The sequence below is a fragment of the Anolis carolinensis genome, chromosome 1, assembly GCF_035594765.1.
Source record: "Anolis carolinensis isolate JA03-04 chromosome 1, rAnoCar3.1.pri, whole genome shotgun sequence".
In the NCBI taxonomy this organism is placed as follows: domain Eukaryota; kingdom Metazoa; phylum Chordata; class Lepidosauria; order Squamata; family Dactyloidae; genus Anolis; species Anolis carolinensis.
This window is the reverse complement of record NC_085841.1, coordinates 5426927-5449199: the sequence shown is the minus strand read 5'-3', so window position 1 is coordinate 5449199 and position 22273 is coordinate 5426927. Positions and strand designations below refer to the sequence as shown.

General features: G+C 44.4%; 2 protein-coding genes across 3 annotated transcripts in view; both read left to right on the top strand.

Annotated features, from left to right (window-relative positions):
• kif13b (kinesin family member 13B) overlaps positions 1-22273 on the top strand; it is a 304005-nt gene that overhangs the window by 10392 nt on the left and 271340 nt on the right. The window lies entirely within an intron of this gene.
• Positions 13853-20299, top strand: LOC134295670 (uncharacterized). The gene is made up of 2 exons (XM_062968808.1): positions 13853-16716; positions 19928-20299. Exons 1-2 carry the CDS (start codon positions 15100-15102, stop codon positions 20009-20011), a joined length of 1701 nt encoding a protein of 566 aa, XP_062824878.1. The 5' UTR covers positions 13853-15099; the 3' UTR covers positions 20012-20299.

The window sequence follows — 22273 nt, the reverse complement described above, 5'->3', positions numbered from 1 at the left end:
GCGCAGATCCCAGCAGGGTGGCTTTTTGCAGTTGGCGGATCGTAATTTTGTCAATTTTGTCATAAAATATGGCCTACAAGGGAGTCAAATTGCGGGAGTTCAAGTCCAAAACATCTGGAGGGCCCAAGTTTGTCCAAGCCTGGACATGGGTGATGGGACTGAACAGATAATTGGTTTGTTTACATTGTGGCATTATTATTATTATTATTATTATTATTATTATTATTATTATTATTATTATTATTATTATTATTATTATTATTTACAGCATTTATATTCCGCCCTTCTCACCCCAAAGGGGACTCAGGGTGGATCACATTACACATATAGGCAAACATTCAATGCCTTTTAACATAGAACAAAGACAAGACAAGCATAGGCTCCAAGCGGGCCTCGAACTCATGACCTCCTGGTCAGAGTGATTCATTGCAGTTAATTGCAGCTGGCTTGCTCTCCCGCCTGCGCCACAGCCCGGGCATTGCAGTTCCATCAGCTCTAGATATAGCCTCCTTGCTTATAGAAGCAATAGGTGGGATCTGTTTTAACGCAGTGAATCTCAACTTTTGGCCCTCCAAGTGTCTCGTGCTTCATCTCTCAAATCTCCTGGTTGTCAGCAATGCCGTTTTGGGCCTTTGGGAGCTGGATGTCCAACACATCTAGAGGACCAATGTTTAAGAAGCATTGATTTCAGGATTTAATTCCCAACCGTTGGTCCTCCAGCTCAGCTAGCTGTTAGATAACAGCCAGTTGCCTGTCCTCTCTCAGAACGAAAACCCAACCGTTTCTGCAAAACCTGCAGGCGGGAAATGAAAAGGTTGGCTAATCCGGAGAAAAGCGACGATTAAAAGGACGATAAACCTGCGCTTCGTGGATTTTTGGATTTGCAGGTTTTTCTCCTTTCCCCACCACAACCCTTTTCCCGTCCCAATAGAGTCGTCCTAAAGAGAGGGAGGAATCGGATGCTGTGAAGGTGACCTTGTCAGAGGAAAAGCAACATTGCAATCCTCTGAATGCAGGCTTCATTGCAGGAATAGCTCTGTTAAATGCAGTAGATGGGATCCGAGTGCAAGTGTTTACTGGGGCAAAACTCAGTTAGGCCAATGAGCCTGTTCATATATCCATTGACATGCCTTTCAGTGTATGCATCATTCTAAAATATATCTAGAAGTCTGTATGTTGATATCTGCTTTGCATGCAGATAAATGATGTAAATGTTCGTTTTATTGCAATAAAAGTGACTTCCTCTTTTCACTTCTCTTCTAGTTTACTTTCTTTATTACATCTTCATCTCCTCTTCATCAACCTTCTTCATCCTATTATTATTATTATTATTATTATTATTATTATTATTACTATTATTATTATTTCTGCTTCAATCTACACTTCAGTATTCCATTATTATTATTTCTGCTTCAATCTACACTTCAGTATTTCATTATTATTAGTAGTATTACTATTATTATATTATTATTTCGGCTTCAATCTATACTTCAGTATTTCATTTATTATTATTATGATATTATTTCTGCTTCAATCTACACTTCAGTATTTCATTATTAGTAGTAGTATTACTATTATTATATTATTATTTCGGCTTCAATCTATACTTCAGTATTTCATTATTATTATTATTATTATTATTATTATTTTCCTATTATTATTTCTGTTTCAATCTACATTTCAGTATTTCATTGAACACATTGAATAGCCAGCATGTCCTTATGGGCACCTTTTATTACCTCCCCGCTTAAAGCAGTACCTATTTATCTACTCACATTTCTGTTTTTTATCTGCTAGGTGGGCAGGGAGCTGGGGCTAACGGCGGGTGCTCATACCAATCTGGGCTTGAACTGACGACCTTTTAATTAGCAGGATTTTCTGCAGCTTAGTGGTTCAGCTCTTCCTATTATTATTATTATTATTATTATTATTATTATTATTGCTTCAATCTATACTTCAGTATTTCATTATTATTATTATTATTATTATTATATTATTTGCATTATTTATTTTATTATTATTATTGCTTCAATCTATACTTCAGTATTTCATTATTATTATTTTATATTATTATTCGTATTATTATTATTTTATTTTATTATTATTATTTCTGCTTCAAATCTACACTTTAGTATATTATTATTATTATTATTATTATTATTATTATTATTATTGTCTTCCTATTATTATTATTATTATTGTCTTCCTATTATTATTATTATTATTATTTCAGTTTCAATCTACACTTTGGTATTTCATTATTATTATTTTTATTATTACTGTATTATTATTCCTATTATTATTATTTCTGCTTCAATCCACACTTCAGTATTTCAGAGAGACAGCAAATGAAGACACGGAGAAAGAGAGAAAAGCAGTAAAAAAAAAAAAAGAGTAGATTATTATTATTATTATTTCATTTTCAATCTACACTTCGGAATTTCATTATTATTATTATTATTATTATTATTACTGTATTATTATTCCTATTATTATTATTTCTGCTTCAATCCACACTTCAGTATTTCAGAGAGACAGCAAATGAAGACACGGAGAAAGAGAGAAAAGCAGTAAAATAAAAAGAGAGTAGAAAGAGCAATTGCACCATCATTTCCAAAAGCAATCTAAATCACTGAAATGTCAATTCATAAATAAAGTCAAGCCAAAAGTCATTCATCACCCCTTAAAGAAAAAAATATATATTCTAAATTAACTTAAGATACTGTTGTATGCTCCCAATTAGGAGTGCTTGCTTTGTGGAGAATCAATGTGTAGATAAATATTTGATTCGATTGTTATTGGGATTTGGGACTATGTGTAATACATAGTTTTTTCAGCCTTCTGCATATATCTCCAAGGATGGGCTAAGGTGGGTGTCTTTCAGTAAGCAAATGGAGGCCTTCCTTGGTTCCCTTTCGTCCTCGTTGCCGGATCTGAGGCTCAGGTGGCCAGAATTAAATTCGCGGAGGGGGAGGGAAGGAGAAAGAGACGGAGATTAAATCGGACAGCTTGGATCCAGAGGAGGAGAAGAAGCCTGGTTTGCATTCGCAACCCCCTCCAGCCTCTTCTTCTTCTTCTTCTGGACGCTTTGAGCTTCAGGGTCTTTTTCTCAGAGCCTGCAAAAAAATGCTTCTTGTGGTAGCTTTTTTTTCGCAAATGCAGGAATTATTAATGCATTATTAATGCTCCTCTTGCTGTCGCAACACAAATTACTGCACAAGATTTTAATATATATATTTTTACTATAGCTGAGGAAAGGACAATTTTGGACTCCAACTCTCACCATTCGTAACAGCCTACAGTGATGTTTTGGCTTGTAGAACTTCATTTATACAATCATTTACTGAGGGAAGACCCAAAAAATGCATTTATCCAGGATAGCAAAAGCTGGAATACTATTGGTTTAACGCCCCTGTTAGGTATCTTTACCTTTACCTAACGCCACTGATGTAAAAACTTGGACGTTGCTGTAGTTGAAGAAGGATGGCATTAGGCGGCTCAGACAGATGCATATTTTTGGCAACCATGAAAAAAAGAAGCACCAGCAAGATCCCACCTAATGCACATCATACACATTTTAAATCTTCCCTTTTCCTTTGTACTGATCCCTATTTTGCACAGGGAAGGTTGTTATTATTATTATTATTATTATTATTATTATTATTATTATTATTATTATAGCAACAACAACAATAAAAGTAAAGGTTCTCCCCTGACATTAAGTCTACTCGTATCCAACTCTGGGAGTTGGTGCTCATCTTTGTTTTATTACAATATTTATATCCCGCCCTTCTCACCCAATAGGGCGGCTTACAATAAAACACATATATAAAATTGTACAATACATTGTGAATCAATTAAAAAGTTATTAAATTACATCAGACATTCATAAAAACACTTATAAAATACAGATGGGCATGTCATCTCCATTTCTAAGCTGAAGAACTGGCGTTGTCCATAGACACCTCCAAGGTCATGTGGCCACTGGCATGACTGCATGAAGCGTCGTTACCTTCCCGCCGGATCGGTACCTATTGATCTACTCACATTTGTATGTTTCAATCTGCTAGGTTGGCAGAAGCTAAAGCTAACAGTGGGCACTCATGCTGCTCCTCAGATTCAAACTGCCAACCTTTAGGTCAGCAAGTTCAGCAGCTCGGCTGCATCACCGGAGGCCAATAATAATAATAATAATAATAATAATAATAATAATAATAATAATAATAATAATAATAATATATCTTTATAATAATAATATAATAATATTATAATGATAATATGATGATGATGATGATGATGATGATGATGATGATGATGATGATAATAAACTTTATTTATGTTTCGCTCTAGATTCCTGAGGGGACTCAGGGCGGATTACAGAACACATATATGGCAAACATTCAATGCTGTTATATAGTTAACATAGACATTACATAGACAGAGGTAAAGGCTTTTTCCTCCCATCTTTCCATTTCCGGCATCTTGAGACTGTGCTTGACTCCAGCCACAGGAGGGTGCTGTCTCTTCATTTTCCATGCAGAGGAGCTTTATCATCCTTAGACATCCTCCAGATCAAATTGCCTTATGGGCACCTTTTATAACCTCCCCACTTTCTAAAGCGGTACCTATTTATCTACTCACATTTCTACCTTAGATCTGCTAGGTGGGTAAGGAGCTGGGGCTGACTATGGGTGCTTACCCCGACCCGTGCTTGAACTGCCAACCTTTCAATTGGCAGGATTTTCTACAGCTAGTGGTTAGCCCACTGAGCTAAGACTGGCCACAAGGTTAGGTAACCATGAAGAATGGCAGAGTGGGAGTCATATTGGCCTCCAGAAGTTGTTCAGCTGTTATATTGATACTTTATTTGGTCATATTTCATTTAGGTTTTTTTTCTTTGCTTTAAAAATATATTAAATTAAATCATCCTAGGCCGAAACCCAACTTCCCTTTTAGATTTCACTATATATGTATAAATAAAGCATCAATAAAATATTTTTAAAACATATTAAATTATTGGTGTGAGCTTCCTTGCAAATATTGACATCAAGTAAGAATGGTGGGAGTTAAAGTCCAAAACACCTGGAGGGCCGAAGTTTGCCCATGCCTGGACTATAGCTTTGGATAGTTAATTGGTTGGTTTTTAAACGTTTAATTTTTAAAGGTGTATATTTAAGCATGCAATTCCACTTTCAGTCACTAGATGGTGGACTTTCCAAACCAGGGCATAGCTTTGTTGTTTCTAAAGTTTGAAACCAGAGAAGCAATCGGAGGCTAACTTCTTCCTCGTGTTCTGGTGTTCGAGATTGTGCAGTGAACAGTTTGTAGAGCTAAAGAGATATATCACGGCATTGCACTTAACCACAAGTGTGTTTTCTGATCCCAGAATTTATGTTGTCTGATGACTATTTAATTTCATTTTAAGTTGTTTTAGGATTAAATAAATTCCAAGAAGATACCCCACTACTTATAGCCCTGTATATTTTGAACACCTTTCTTTTACCATTCTCTCTAGAAAGTCCGATAAAGCAAGTGCTGCTTATTGAACAGCAATGAAAAAAATGACGGTACACATTTAACCATCATATTGTTGTCATGTGCCTTCAGTTCAGCTCCTACTTATGACCAAAAAAAAAAAGCCATCCATGGGGTTTTCTCTGCAAGAAGTTGTCCATTGTCTTCTATTGAAGCTGAGAGAGTGTGACTTAGCTAAGGTAAGGAAATGAATGCTGAATTCATCGGATATTGCACCACATTGTCTCTTTATCAACCAAATCACACCTGATGAAATCGACCGCCACTGGCAAAACATTCTATTGTATATATTACGTATTTTATATTACACACTGAATGTTTATGTACAAAAAATACAGGAAAAAACACCTTTTCTTCAAAGTCTTTCTTTCTCTCGCTCTCGTCTTTATTTATTATTGTATCTCAATGTATTTGAACTCTAATAAAAATAAACTAAAAAGCAATTGACCTTGGTCTATCAATGACACAGCAATGAAACACTTTGAATCACAGAATAGTAGATCAAAGGCATCAGTCATCACATTAAATGTTGAGCAAAGCCCCCTTTTTCGCTCTCCCTGAAGCTAAATGCAGAGAAGGAAGACGGCAACAACATCTATTAGATACACAATAGAAAGAACAATCGGATATAGAGACACATAAGACAGGCATATAGACATGTACCATATTCCATCAAGTCTAAGACGCCATCCATTGTAAGATGCACACTCATTTCAGCACCACCAATAATAAAAAAGGCATTATTTATATTTCCAAAATCAACTCTGGCCATGGGGAGGTGCTCTTGTTCCATTTTACCATGCTGAGCAGCCTGTTGTCCATAGACATCTCAAATCGTGTTGCCGGCATGTCTGCTTGGGGTGACCTTTAATCTTCCCACTAAGGCGGTACCAATTGATCTACTCGCATTGCATGCTTCCGAACTGCTAGGTTGGCAGAAGCTAGGGCTGACAGCGGGAGCTCACCCCGACTCGTGGCTTCAAACTGCCAACCATCCAGTCAGCAGATTTCCTGCAGCTAGCGGTTTAACTCGTTGCACTACCGCATGTGCAGAAATGCAACCGATGTAGCCTAACATTATTTATTATTTATATTCCGCCCTTCTTTCTCACCCCGAAGGGGACTCAGGGCAGATCACAATGTACATATACATGGCAAACATTCGGAGTGAGCGCCCGCTGTTGCTCCAGCCTCTGCCAAAATAGCAGTTCGAAAACATGCAAATGTGAGTAGATCAATAGGTACTGCTCCGGTGGGAAGGTAATGGTGCTCCATTCAGTCATGCCGGCCACATGACCTTGGAGGTGTCTGTGGACAACGCCGGCTCTTAGGCTTAGAAATGGAGATGAGCACCAACCCCCAGAGTCGGACACGACTGGATTTAACGTCAGGGGAAACCTTTACCTTTACCTTTATGTGATTATATATCATTGTATATTATATTGTATATTATATACAATATACTATATATACATAATACATACTTATAGCTTAAGTGGCTGAGGGGGGAAAGGAAGGGGCCTGAGGCTGTTAGGAATGGTGGGAGTTGGAGTCCAAAACACCTGGAGGGCCCAAGTTTGCCCGTGCATGTCCTAGAGAAACTATTTTGAATAAAATCCCTGAACAATCAAATCCACCAAAGTCAAATCTTGTCACGACCCAGGCTGCAGAGCACCAATAACCATACACAGAGGCCAGAATCTATCTAATATCTTTATTGTAGGATTATATAAAGTTAATAAAAACTAGTGTAGAAAATAGTCCAGAATTAGACCTTTCAGGAAAGGTCAGAATTAGTCCAAAAAAGCAATGTCCAATAAGAAATATTAAGGTCCAAAGTTGTAATCCAATAACCGAAACACTCACTTTGCCAAGCAAAGTGAGGGGAGATGACAAGGTCCTTTAGTCCATGAAACTTGAGCGAGGCTAGGAAATAACTTGATACTTGAAACAAGGCTTGAACGTGGAACAAGGTAACTAAGAACAAGAACAAGGTCCGTGGAATAACTTGATAAATCCGTGGAACAAGGCAAGGATTAATCCTGGGAAACAAGGCAAAGTCCGTAGATAAACAAAGGCTGGGAAGCAAGGCGAAGGCTGGATAGCAAGGCAAGGCTTGAGCAGGAGCGAGGCTTGAACCGGAGCGCGCTGTCCAGACACAACTCGCTCCGTAGGCTGACGAATTGACTCCGCGAAGTTACTACGCGGGTAAAACACCTAAATAGAGTCTAGCTTCCCGCCGAAGCAGTTCTCTGGGAATCAGAACCGAAAGCTAACTCTGAGACCAGATGTGAGACTCCCCAAAGATTCTCACGAGAAGCAGTCTTAATTGGCCACATTCTTAGCTGCAATCCTCGCACTCCTGCGCGAAGCTGAATCCAAACTTCTCTGTTGTTTACAAAACTCCCGGCGCAAGAATACGGGAGAAGTAGGCTCTGGGCTTGTTTGACATACTTCTGGGAGACAACTTTCTTGCAGGTGCAAGGTTCCCAGATCTGCCTGGGAAAGATCTGGCTGAGAGGAATCCAGTTCAGACTGGGAAGGTAAAAAACCCAAGTTTTCATCTTCATCAGGAATTACAATGTCCTGAGCAGGACTACAAGGCCCATGGGTCATCACACTATCCCCCTCCTCAAGGCCCCTCCCAAACTGGGGTCCTCTCCCCGAGGCGCGAGGTCGCGGTTTGGTGGGATAGGTCTGATGAAAGCGACGGGTTAGATCAGGGGCATGGACTGTGGAGGCGTCTTCCCAAGAGCGTTCCTCAGGGCCAAAACCCACCCAGTCAATGAGATATTGTAGGCGGCGGCGGTGAAAGCGAGAATCCAAAATGTCCTCAACCTCGAACTCCTCCTCCCCATTCATCAAAACAGGAGGGGGGGCCGGTTGGTCTGTATCAGGTCGCACACCATCCGCCGGAAGGAGCAGGGAACGGTGAAACACTGGGTGAATGCGCATTGAACGCGGAAGTTGGAGTTTGAAAGTCACGGGGTTTAATTGCGCCACCACTGGATAGGGACCAATGAAACGGGCATCTAACTTCCGGCAAGGGCGGTGGGAGGGCAGAAAGCGAGTGGACAGGAAAACCCGATCTCCTACCTTGATTTCAGGGCCCGGCTGGCGATGTTTGTCAGCGTGGCGTTTATAGTCCTCCTTGGCTTGGTCCAGTTGCTGGAGCAAAAGTTGTTGCACCGCTGTGAGTTCCTGCAGCCAATCCTCTGCTGCGGGAACCTCTGAAGTTTCAATGACAGGGGGAAAGAAACGTGGATGGAAGCCGTAGTTTGCAAAGAACGGCGTTTCTTTTGTAGAAGCTTGAACTCCATTGTTGTAGGCAAACTCAGACAGTGGTAACAGAGAAGCCCAATTGTCCTGTTGATAGTTTACATAACAGCGAAGATACTGCTCCAAAGTGGCATTGGTGCGCTCCGTTTGCCCATCTGTTTGGGGATGATGAGCTGAAGATAAGCGAGAGTCTATGCCCAATAGTTTTTGTAGTGCCTTCCAAAAACGAGAGGTGAATTGAGATCCACGGTCTGTGACTAAACTCTTGGGCAATCCATGTAGTCTGAAGACATGTTGAAGAAATAGATCCGCAGTTTCCTTGGCCGTGGGGAGGCCTTCGCAGGGAATGAAATGGGCTAACTTGGTGAATAGGTCCACCACCACTAAGATCGTGGTGAATCCACAGGAAGGTGGTAGGTCAGTGATGAAATCCGCGGAAATTATTTCCCATGGGCGAGATGGGGTAGGAAGGGGGTGTAAAAGCCCTGAGGGCTTCTCCCTTCGTATCTTGGAGCGCTGGCATACTGGGCAGGTGTTGACATATTTTTCCACATCCTTGCGGATCTTGGGCCACCAAAAATCCCTTAGGATCAAATGCATAGTTTTAAATAGTCCGAAGTGTCCTGCTGGTTTGCAGTCATGACACAGACGAAGCGCTTTTTCTCTGCCCGGTCCGGGTGGGATATAGACATGATTTCTATAGCAGAGCAGCCCATCTTTAAGCGAAAAGGGGAAATGCAGACCTTGGCGAAGTTGGTCCTGCGCCCAGGCATCTGCTTGCTGACTAGCCCTGATTTCTTGAGCACAGATGGGTCCTGGAGTAGGGGAAGTTGAACCAATGGGAATGGATTTGGTGTTCCCCACCGTGAGCGTGGCAAAGTTCTCAGGTTGTAGCAGTTGGGATTCAAAGGTCTCCTTGCGTCCTGCAGCGTATTCCGGTTTACGTGACAGGGCGTCTGCTTGCTTGGTTTGGGCTGGGGTCACATAATGGATCTGGAAGTTGAAACGTTCAAAGAATAAAGCCCAACGTTGCTGCCTCTGATTTAGTTTGCGGGCAGTTCTTAGATGTTCTAGATTACGATGATCAGTGTGGACTTCAATGGGAAATTTGGCCCCTTCTAGCCAATGTCTCCAAGTTTCAAAGGCTGCCTTTATGGCCAGTAGTTCTTTTTCCCAAATGGTGTAATTCCTCTCTGGTGTGGTTAGTTGACGAGAATAAAAGGCACAGGGGTGGAGGTGATCTCCCACCGGTTGTAAGAGTACAGCCCCAATTGCCACATCAGAGGCGTCCGCTTGCACCACAAAAGGGGTTCCAGGATTTGGGTGCTGTAGAATTGGCTGGGAGGTGAATAGTTTCTTTAGTTGCTGGAACCCTTTCTCTGCTTGATCAGTCCAACGGAAAGGCTGCTTTCCACGGATGCAGCTAGTGATGGGGTCGGACCAGCGGGCAAAATCTGGAATGAACTTGCGGTAGTAGTTCGCGAACCCCAAGAAACGCTGCACCTCTTTCTTGTTAGTTGGCGCCCGCCATTCCAATACTGCTGAAACTTTGGCTGGGTCCATGGAAAGCCCTAGAGGCGAGATGCGGTAACCAAGGAAATCTACCTCTTGTAGATCAAAAGCGCATTTTTCCAGCTTGGCATAAAGTCCATGATCCCGCAATCGTTGTAACACCATTTTGACGTGGTTCTCATGTTCTGATTGTGATCTGGAAAACACCAAAAAATCGTCCAGGTAGATTATCAAGAACCTGTCTAGATAGTCCTGAAAAATGTCATTGACAAAATGCTGGAACGTTGCGGGGGCTCCGCATAAACCGAAATTCATAACTCGGGACTCAAATAATCCGAATTTGGTCTGGAAGGCGGTCTTCCACTCGTCCCCTTCCCTGATGCGAACTAAGTTGTAAGCCCCCCGAAGATCCAGCTTGGTGTAAACCTTGGCTCCTCGAAGCCGATCCAGTAGATCCGAGATTAAAGGCAGGGGATAGCTGTTCCGCTTGGTGATATTGTTCAATGCTCTGTAGTCCACCACCAAGCGTAGTTCCCCTGACTTCTTCTTCACAAACATCACTGGGGAGGCGGCTGGGGATTGAGAGGGTCTGATGAACCCCTTGCGAAGGTTTGTCTCTAGGAATTCCCTGAGAGCTTCTTGCTCTGGCTCAGTCAGGGAGTAGAGATGCCCTCGCGGGATCGGGGCCCCCTCCACCAAGTCAATGGCACAGTCATAAGGTCTATGTGGGGGTAATTTTTCGGCTTCTTTCTCATTGAATACATCCCAATACTCGGAGTACTTCTTTGGCAAGGTGATGATGGGCTCGGTGTCTGTGGCATGGCATACCTTGGCTACGAGGCAATGGTTTTGGCAGTACGGTGAAGCAAACTGCAGTTCTCTGTTGGACCAGGAGATGTTAGGGTCGTGGAGAGTCAGCCATGGAATTCCCAAAATCACAGGGAAATGGGGAACCTCGGTAACAAAGAAGGAAATCTCTTCCATATGTTCCCTTATCCACATCCTGGTGGGTTCCGACCACTGACTTACGGGGCCCGTCTTGAGGGGACGGCCGTCTATGGCTTGCACCACACGGGCATTCTTGAAATCATGATATTGTAATCCCAGAGAGTCGGCATACTCTCTATCGATGAAATTGTTGGTAGCTCCAGAGTCTATCATGGCGTGGATCATGACGGGTCCCCTTTTTGCTGACCATAATGTGACCACGAGAAGGAACAGGACCCCGGTTGGCGGCTCTTGGATGGATTTTTTGACCGGGTTGGCGAGCCCCTCTACACCCGGTCGTTGGCTTCCCCCGCCGGCTGTGTGCCAGTCGGCTCAGACGCCTTCGTCTCCGTGGAGGACGCCGCCGCAAGACGGGCGGCAGGCTTCCCTTTGGCTGGGCACTCTCTGGCGAAGTGGCCCCCGTTCCCGCAGTACCAGCAGAGGTTTAAGCGTTGACGACGGGCCTTCTCGGCGGCATCTAGTCTGGGACGCACATTGCCCAACTGCATCGGCACCTCCTCGCCTCCTCTGGGGTATGGGGTTGGCGGTGGGGGTCTCCACACCGGACGTGGCTGAACGCTGGCGGGAGCGGGGGGTTTTGCCCCGGCTCTACTGCCCTGGCCTCGAACCCACTGTTTCCTGTTGGCAATCATGACTTCAGCCCGTAAACATTGATCAATGAGTGCCTCGAGGGTCTGGGGAGGATCCACCTTGGAGATTTCTTCCAGCATTTCAATGTTGAGACCCTCCCGGAATTGTCCCCTGAGGGCTACATCGTTCCAGCCGGTGTTGTGGGCCAGCACTCGGAACTCGGCTATATACTGAGACATAGGTCTGTCTCCTTGGAAAAGGCGACGGAGTTTGTGACCGGCTGCCTCCAAATTGTCCTCGATTCCCCAAGTCTCCTTGAGGTGGTCCAAGAAGTGTTGCGCTGATCTTAGGTGCGGAGAGGCTTGGTCGAACAGTGCCGTCGCCCAGCTGGCCGCTGGCCCGTCTAGAAGACTGTAAACCCATGCCACCTTGATGTCTTCTTGGGGAAACTCGGCAGCACGGGCCTCCAGATAAGCTTGACATTGGCGACGGAAGACATGAACCTTAGAAGCTTCTCCAGTAAACTTGGTTGGCAACGCCATGGCCGGAAGACGAACTCCGCGTTCCTTCAAACCCCTTATTTCTCCATCCTGTGCATTGAGCTTATCACGGATTCGGTCCACCTCTTCCTTGTCGATGGTGTAGGTAATCGGCTGGCCGCTCGGCCCAGGTACGACTCCGGTAGACATTCTGGCCGAGGTTACTTGGTGCTTAGGGTGGCGGAGTCAACCTGTCACGACCCAGGCTGCAGAGCACCAATAACCATACACAGAGGCCAGAATCTATCTAATATCTTTATTGTAGGATTATATAAAGTTAATAAAAACTAGTGTAGAAAATAGTCCAGAATTAGACCTTTCAGGAAAGGTCAGAATTAGTCCAAAAAAGCAATGTCCAATAAGAAATATTAAGGTCCAAAGTTGTAATCCAATAACCGAAACACTCACTTTGCCAAGCAAAGTGAGGGGAGATGACAAGGTCCTTTAGTCCATGAAACTTGAGCGAGGCTAGGAAATAACTTGATACTTGAAACAAGGCTTGAACGTGGAACAAGGTAACTAAGAACAAGAACAAGGTCCGTGGAATAACTTGATAAATCCGTGGAACAAGGCAAGGATTAATCCTGGGAAACAAGGCAAAGTCCGTAGATAAACAAAGGCTGGGAAGCAAGGCGAAGGCTGGATAGCAAGGCAAGGCTTGAGCAGGAGCGAGGCTTGAACCGGAGCGCGCTGTCCAGACACAACTCGCTCCGTAGGCTGACGAATTGACTCCGCGAAGTTACTACGCGGGTAAAACACCTAAATAGAGTCTAGCTTCCCGCCGAAGCAGTTCTCTGGGAATCAGAACCGAAAGCTAACTCTGAGACCAGATGTGAGACTCCCCAAAGATTCTCACGAGAAGCAGTCTTAATTGGCCACATTCTTAGCTGCAATCCTCGCACTCCTGCGCGAAGCTGAATCCAAACTTCTCTGTTGTTTACAAAACTCCCGGCGCAAGAATACGGGAGAAGTAGGCTCTGGGCTTGTTTGACATACTTCTGGGAGACAACTTTCTTGCAGGTGCAAGGTTCCCAGATCTGCCTGGGAAAGATCTGGCTGAGAGGAATCCAGTTCAGACTGGGAAGGTAAAAAACCCAAGTTTTCATCTTCATCAGGAATTACAATGTCCTGAGCAGGACTACAAGGCCCATGGGTCATCACAAATCTTCAAATGCAGAAGGAAGATAGTAGCCAGTCTCTGCCTCTCTGATTTCAGCACCACAGCCTGTGGACAGCTCCCTTGTGTCCAAATCCAGGGCCATTTCTCCAGCGACCTTTGCAGGCTCCTTCCCAGCCTTCAACAATTGGACAGTTCACTTGCACAACTGGGTGGAAATGCAGTAAATTCGATTGATATTGATTGGTATTCTATCCATGGCATGCAATTTCTGGACACTGTCCCATACAACAGAAAACAATGACATAATGGATAGTATGTCTAAGCCTGCCACCCTGTGGTGAGAAGGTCGAATTACTACACACTTCACACCTAAGTGCATAAGAAGTTGAGCATTAAGAAACACCAATGTGAGGGCTACTGATGGTTTACATCACTTTGATGCAAATGATGGAGAGTTGTTTTGTGTTTTCCAAACTGTATGGCCATGTTCCAGAAGCATTTTCTCCTGACGTTTCGCCCACATCTATGGCAGGCATCCCCAGGGCTTATGAAGTATAGCTCACAACCTCTGAGGATGCCTGCCATAGATGTGGGTGAAAAGTCAGGAGAGAATGCTTCTGGAACATGCCCATACTGCCTGGAAAACACAGAACAGCGTCTGAGGATGCCTGCCATAGATGTGGATGAAACGTCAGGAGAGAATGCTTCTGGAACATGCCCATACTGCCTGGAAAACACAGAACAGCGTCTGAGGATGCCTGCCATAGATGTGGGTGAAACGTCAGGAGAGAATGCTTCTGGAACATGCCCATACTGCCTGGAAAACACAGAACAGCGTCTGAGGATGCCTGCCATAGATGTGGGTGAAACGACAGGAGAGAATGCTTCTGGAACATGCCCATACTGCCTGGAAAACACAGAACAGCGTCTGAGGATGCCTGCCATAGATGTGGATGAAACGTCAGGAGAGAATGCTTCTGGAACATGCCCATACTGCCTGGAAAACACAGAACAGCGTCTGAGGATGCCTGCCATAGATGTGGGTGAAACGTCAGGAGAGAATGCTTCTGGAACATGCCCATACTGCCTGGAAAACACAGAACAGCGTCTGAGGATGCCTGTCATGGAACCCAGTTACAGGGCTTTGGTGATTCAGCCCTGTAACTGGGAGTCATAACATAAACAATCCCAGGAGCACCTGGCAGAAGAAGATAGAATATGCCTGGGAACTTGGGGCCGAAAGTATAAACAATTATAATTGGTTTAGTGTGTGAAAATGGTAGTAATGTGATATTGGGGGTGGGACTTGATGATGATATTTACGTGTGGTGTTACGTAGCATCAAAAGTTATAAAAATAGTTGTATGTAAACATTGGGTCATTCCTGACTTTTCCAAAGTCATGTGTTCTTCAATAAAGATTGGATTTGAGAGCAGCCATCTCTGATCTGCGTTCAGACTGATCCTTTGAAGTGAGCAGGACAATTAAGTCAGGAATCCAGTTCTCACCCTCCTGCAAATTTGCAGTGAAGTGATAATGAGCAGGGAAGGAGATCAAAGCCATGACGGAGCAAAGGGGCCTCCGCTGGGAGCTCTGCCGTTGGCAGAAGAGACATTGCAAGCCATAGCTTCCTCTACGGGGTACCCCAAGCCGGACGGCGTGACCCAGAGGATTCCCAGAGGGGGAAGAGGCGTTCCGGCGGCGGCAGAAACCAGTTGGGGATCTGGAGGAAGCATGCCGGAGACCGTGGCCCTGCGGTTATCCATCCTGGAAACTCATTTATCCAGGCTGTCGGATACCGTGGGGAGAATAGTGCCAATATTGGAAGAGAATCTCCAAAAAGAGCACATCCGATATGGCGCCGAGAGAGAGCCAAGCAAAGGAGGCGATTGGAGCCAGAGGGGACAGCGAGCTTCAACGCAGAGTCCCGCGGCGGCAAGGGACGAGGGAGACGAGGAATATTGGCAGGAGCTGGAGTTCAGAGACAGAATGGCACGCGAAGTGGAGCGCCAGCGAGCTCTGGGAACTCTGAGGCCGCCATCTCCAACAGAGCTCCCAACCCCCCGGATGGGCGTCGGGGTGGAAAGACCACTGGGGCCAGGGATCGGGTCCAGTGGATTAGCAGACGAAGGCGGAGAGGAGCAGGAGATCCAGGAAGAGGAGGAGGATGTGCAGTACGACGGGGAAAGGCGAGATGCGGGGGCTACAGCGAGGCCAGTATGCGGATGGGGGGAAGGGCCGACAGCGGCGGCAGGATTTCGGGAGCCGCGCAGAATGACCACCGGAGTGGGGCGCGGCGTGATCCAAGGAAACCCGATGCAACCCTTCCCCATGCCTCCCAGACAGCATCAACGGGCCGCTGAATGGATGCCAAGAAGGGAAGATCTCAAGCTAGAATACGGAGGGGAATCAGCCGAACTGAACTTTTTTCTAATTAGCATCAGGGGATACATGGAAGACAATGCACACACATTCCCCTCCGAAGCAAGCAGGGTTCGGGCCATCGGCAACACACTAAAGAGAGGAGCGGCCAGCTGGTATGTGCAACTACATGCCAGACAGGACCCATGCCTGAGGTCAGTGCCCCGCTTCCTCGCCGCACTGGAAAACCGGTTCAGAGACCGGCTAGAGCAATTGAGAGCTCGAGACCAGCTTAGAGGAATAAAGCAGAGGGACAAAACGGTGCCCGAGTACGCAGAGGAATTCCTCCACCTCGCGGAAAGGGTACCAGAGTGGTCTGAAGTGACCAAAGTGGAATTATTTAAAGAGGGACTACGCCCCGAGATTTTCAGCTGGGCAGCGCACAGAGATGACCCCGAAACGCTCCAGGGATGGATTCAACTAGCGGGGCGCGTTGAATCCACCCTGGCCCAAGTAAAGCGCTTCAGGAGCAGCGGCGGCCAGCAAAGACCGGTGGCGAGAGGTCGAGGAGAAACGAGGAAGCAGGAAAGACCCGGAGGGAGGCCGGGGATTCCCTCCAGAGGAGACGACAACAAACCTAAACCGGGATGCTTTGTATGTGGGAAGACGGGCCATCGAGCAGCAGAATGCTGGGCACGGAAGGGGGAGCCGCCAAAACCCTCAAAGCCCAAGCCAGCAACCGGGAGGCGTGCGGAGGAGGAGGTGCGAGCCCCAGAATCTTCAGAAAAATTGGTGAGTCGGGACAAACGCATGATAGTAGTGCCAATCTGCCTCTCGGGGCTAGAGAATCGGGCCACCTGCAAGGCATTTGTGGATTGTGGTTGTTCCAGGAATATTATAACTCCAGAGTTAGCAGAAGCGTTGAAATGCCAGCAGATGGCGCTTGACTCCCCAATTGCGTTTTCGCAGCTAGACGGATCAGTTGCTACTGGGGAAGTATCTACAAAGGAAATACGGGAGATCCCATGTAAAATAGGCAAATGGGAAGGAAGAATATCCTTTGTGATAGCCCCTATTGCCACATACCACGTAATATTAGGGATACCATGGCTCGAACAGGCAAATCCCGAAGTAGATTGGAGAGGAAAGAGCCTAGCATTTAAAGAACAGCAGACGCAATGGGAGATAAGCAAGATTGCAGAAGAGGAGGACGAGGGAGATGAAGAAGGTGAAATAGACCCACTGCTATTGCCACCTGAATACAGAGACTTTGTGGATGTGTTCAATTAGAAAGAGGCAAGTAAATTACCTCCCAAAAGGAATATAGAAGTAGAAATTGAAATAACCCCCGGAGCAAACTTACCAAAACCAAAAGTGTATCCCATGTCTGTGCAGGAGAAGGAGGAATTGAGGAAATACATTGATAAAAACCTGGCGCGGGGCTTCATTAAGCCATCCAATTCTCCTCTCGGGGCCCCAGTGTTATTCAGGAGAAAGAAAGACAACTCCCTAAGATTGTGCATTGATTATCGAAATTTAAATGCAATTACTAAGGACAATAAATACCCTATGCCCTTAGTAAAGGATTTAATTACCGTATTGAAAAAAGGGAGCATATTTACTAAACTTGATTTAATTGAAGCATATCATAAATTAAGGATCAAACCGGAGGATACTTGGAAAACTGCATTTTCCTGCGCATTCGGCCATTTTGAATATAAAATTTTACCTTTCGGATTAAAAAATGGAGGCGGGTGCTTTATGCAGCTTATAAATGAAATACTGCACCCATTGTTGTACAGAGGGGTATTCATATTTCTTGATGATATCTTGATTGTGACTGAAGATAAGGAAAAGCACGTGAAATTGGTCCGGGAAGTTTTGCAGAGACTAAGAGAAGCAAAGCTGTACGCAAAACTGTCCAAATGTGAATTTAATAAAACTCAAATTGACTTTCTGGGGTATCGGATATCTCCAGAAGGGTTAGCTATGGATCCAGCTAAAGTATCAGATGTAAAAGAATGGGGAGTGCCTCAAACAAGGAGGCAATTGCAATCGTTTCTGGGGTTTGCAAATTTTTATAGATCCTTCATAAAAGGCTTCGCGCAAATAACCGCACCCCTTACTGAACTTTTAAAAACAAAAGGGAAAGGAGAGACAGCAAAAGTAAAAGCTCCTGGCGCCAAACTAAGTTGGACGCCAGAATGCCAAAAGGCATTTGAAACCCTAAAAGAATGCTTCACAGAAGGACCCATTCTAAAACACCCCGATATCAGGAGCCCTTTCATAATCCATTGCGATGCCTCAGACTGTGCGTATGGGGCAGTACTATTGCAAAAGGATCAAAATGGGAACTTAAAACCCTGTGGATATTTGTCCCGGAAGTTCAGCGAAACTGAAAAATGTTGGCCGATATGGGAAAAAGAGGCACTAGCCATATTAAAAGCCTTAGAATGCTGGCGACACTTTCTCGAAGGAAGCGGAATCCCATTTGAAATTTGGTCTGACCATAAGAACCTCCAGTATTTAAAGTCCCCTCGAAAATTGTCCCCCAAACAGATTAGATGGGCACAATACTTCAGCAGGTTCGATTTCCAATTAAAGTTTTTTCAAGGGAAGCAGAATGTCTTGGCAGATGCTCTTTCACGCATGCCTCAACACGAAGGAATACCCACAGCAAAAGAGGGAACAATATTCTCTGACAAACAATGGGGCTTAGCTGTCAGAACAAGAGCACAAACCCAAAAGGAGAACACTGCTATGGTTGAACTCGACGGAAAAGATAATTGGGGAAACGAGCTGAAACAGTCTTATGAAGGAGACCAGTGGATCGCATCCAATGCAGAACAGGGGGAGCAGAAGGGGGGATTTTGGTTTGTGAACAAGAAACTGTATATCCCAGCAACATTAAGGATCAAGATTTTGCATCGTTTTCACAACAACCAGAGCGCTGGTCATACAGGAATTACAAAAACAACAAAAGCAATAGCAAAACATTGCTGGTGGCCAGGGATGAGGAAGGACATAAAAAATTATGTTGTTCAATGTGATGATTGTGCCAGAAATAAATCGAGAGGAGGGAAGCCAATGGGATTATTACAAACAGTAGCAGAACCTACCAGACCTTGGGAATGTGTAGCTATGGACTTTGTGGGGGAACTACCGGTTAGCAAAGGACATCGTTATATTTGGACAGTATTGGACCTGTTTTCTAAACAGGCCCACTTTATAGCACTGACGAAACTACCATCAGCCGAGAAACTAGCTGAATTGTACATAAACCACATTTACAAACTGCATGGATGTCCCAGTAGAGTGGTCAGTGACAGAGGAGTACAATTCACAGCAAAATTTTGGGAAAAATTCCTGGAAATGCTAGGAGCAGAAAGGAGTTTAAGTTCTGCTTTTCACCCCATGACAAATGGAGCGGTAGAACGTACTCAGCAGACACTTGGGCAGTTCCTTCAAATGTACTCTAACATGAGACAAAATGACTGGTCTCGGTGGTTGGCTTTTGCAGAACTAGCTTTTAATTCGACTATACATTCAGCAACAAATAAAACCCCCTTTGAAGTAGTTTACGGGTATGAAATACAGCCTCTGCCCCAGCTGCCAAGATGGACAGAGAATGAGGGAACAGAGGCAGGGAAATGGAAAGCGCAAATGATGGAATGCTGGAGTCAAGTGACTGCATCCTTAAAAGAAGCACATAAAAAGTATAAAGTATTCGCAGACAGAAAGAGGGTGGAAGGTGATAAATTGGAGAAAGGAGATTTAGTATGGCTAAGTACCCAAAACATCAAACTGGGGCTACCTTCGAAAAAATTGGGCCCTAAATATATTGGACCATTTAGAATACAGGGTGTTATCAACGAGGTGACTTTCCAGTTGGCATTGCCAAAAAGTTTAGGGAAAATACACCCTGTATTCCATCGTAGCTTACTGAAAAAATATATGGGTACTTTGGACAAAATGGACACATAGAATTATTGTTTTGTTTCAGGCTTGTGATGAAAGAAGAACCGAAGAGGAGGACGAAGAAAAGGAGGGCACCATGTCATGGAACCCAGTTACAGGGCTTTGGTGATTCAGCCCTGTAACTGGGAGTCATAACATAAACAATCCCAGGAGCACCTGGCAGAAGAAGATAGAATATGCCTGGGAACTTGGGGCCGAAAGTATAAACAATTATAATTGGTTTAGTGTGTGAAAATGGTAGTAATGTGATATTGGGGGTGGGACTTGATGATGATATTTACGTGTGGTGTTACGTAGCATCAAAAGTTATAAAAATAGTTGTATGTAAACATTGGGTCATTCCTGACTTTTCCAAAGTCATGTGTTCTTCAATAAAGATTGGATTTGAGAGCAGCCATCTCTGATCTGCGTTCAGACTGATCCTTTGAAGTGAGCAGGACAGATGTGGGTGAAACGTCAGGAGAGAATGCTTCTGGAACATGCCCATACTGCCTGGAAAACACAGAACAGCGTCTGAGGATGCCTGCCATAGATGTGGATGAAACGTCAGGAAAGAATGCTTCTGGAACATGCCCATACTGCCTGGAAAACACAGAACAGCGTCTGAGGATGCCTGCCATAGATGTGGGTGAAAAGTCAGGAGAGAATGCTTCTGGAACATGCCCATACTGCCTGGAAAACACAGAACAGCGTCTGAGGATGCCTGCCATAGATGTGGGTGAAAAGTCAGGAGAGAATGCTTCTGGAACATGCCCATACTGCCTGGAAAACACAGAACAGCGTCTGAGGATGCCTGCCATAGATGTGGATGAAACGTCAGGAGAGAATATTTCTGGAACATGGCCATACAGCCCCAAAAACACACCACAACCCTGTGATCCCAGCCATGAAAGCCTTCGACAACACAGATAATGGAAGGATTGAAATCGTTCAAGGTTTTGCACACTTTGGCTGAAGCATTAGAATACAAGCTCAAAATCAGAAGAAGATGAGGATTTGGAAGGACAGACATGGAGGAACCCAGCAGCCCTCCCTAACCAGTACTAACCAGGGATAACCCCACTTAACTTATTATTATCATTATATTTATTTATACCCCACTTTATCTCTCCGAAGGAGACTCAAAGCAGCCAACTTCCAAGATCATATAGGATCAGGTGCCTTTATACTGGGCAAATGTCTACTCCGTTTTACTAAAAGAAGGCGTTGATTGAAAGGAAGCAACATGCTTTTGTGGGTTGCTGTAAGTCTTCCGGGATGTATGGCCATGTTCCAGAAGCATTCTCTCCTGACGTTTCACCCATATCTATGGCAGGCATCCTCGGAGGTTGTGAGGCCATAAAACACAACATGAATTTGTTTAGAAAAGCATTTCTCACCTGAGGGTCGGGACCCATGGGGGGCCGCGAGGGGGTATCAGTGGGGTTGCCAAAGGCCATCAGAAAACACATATTTCCAACAATCTTAGAAACCCCTTTTGGCAGAGAAGGCAGAATATCTCTTTTCCTATCCTTCTCTTTCTTTTTGGAAACAGATGGTGAATCCTCCGACCAAAAGCCCAATCTGCCCAATTCTATCATTGATGAGATTCAAGGGGCTCTTTGATTGGAGGTGAACTGTAAATCCCAGAAACTACAATTCCCAAATGTCAAGGTCTATTTTCCCCAAACTCCACCAGTGTTCACATTTGGGCATATTGAGTATTCATGCCAGGTTTGTTCCAGATCCATCATTATTTGAGCCCACAGTGCTCTCTGGATGTAGGTGAAATACAACTCCCAAACCCAAGGTCAATGACCACCAAACCCTTCCAGTATTTTCTGTTGGTCATGGGAGTTCTGTGTGCCAAGTTTGGTTCAATTCCATTGTTGTTGGAGTTCAGAATGCTCTTTGAGCATAGGTGAACTATAAATCCCAGCAACTACAACTCCCAAATGACTCCACCAGTATCAAGTATTTGTGCCAAATTTGGCCCAGTGAATGAAAATACATCCTGCATATCAGATATTTACATTACGATTCATAAAAGAAGCAAAATGACAGTTATGAAGTAGCAATGAAAATAATTTTATGTTTGGGGGTCACCACAACACGAGGAACTGTTTTAAGGGGTCACAGCATTAGGAAGGTTGAGAACTACTGGTTTAGAATGAGTCATAGAGATCCAACCTTGTCTTCAATCCTCATGGTGCTAGTAACAAGAGCAAACCTATTGAATCCAAGGGATTTACATTAATCAACAGAAGAATCAATAGGCCAAGTTTGGTTGGAACTCAGTAATAAAATTCAGACTAATTTTCAAACATAACTACATTACTAATTTGGAAAAGTAATAGGGGTAGACTACGGTAGATGCATTGATTCAACTGTT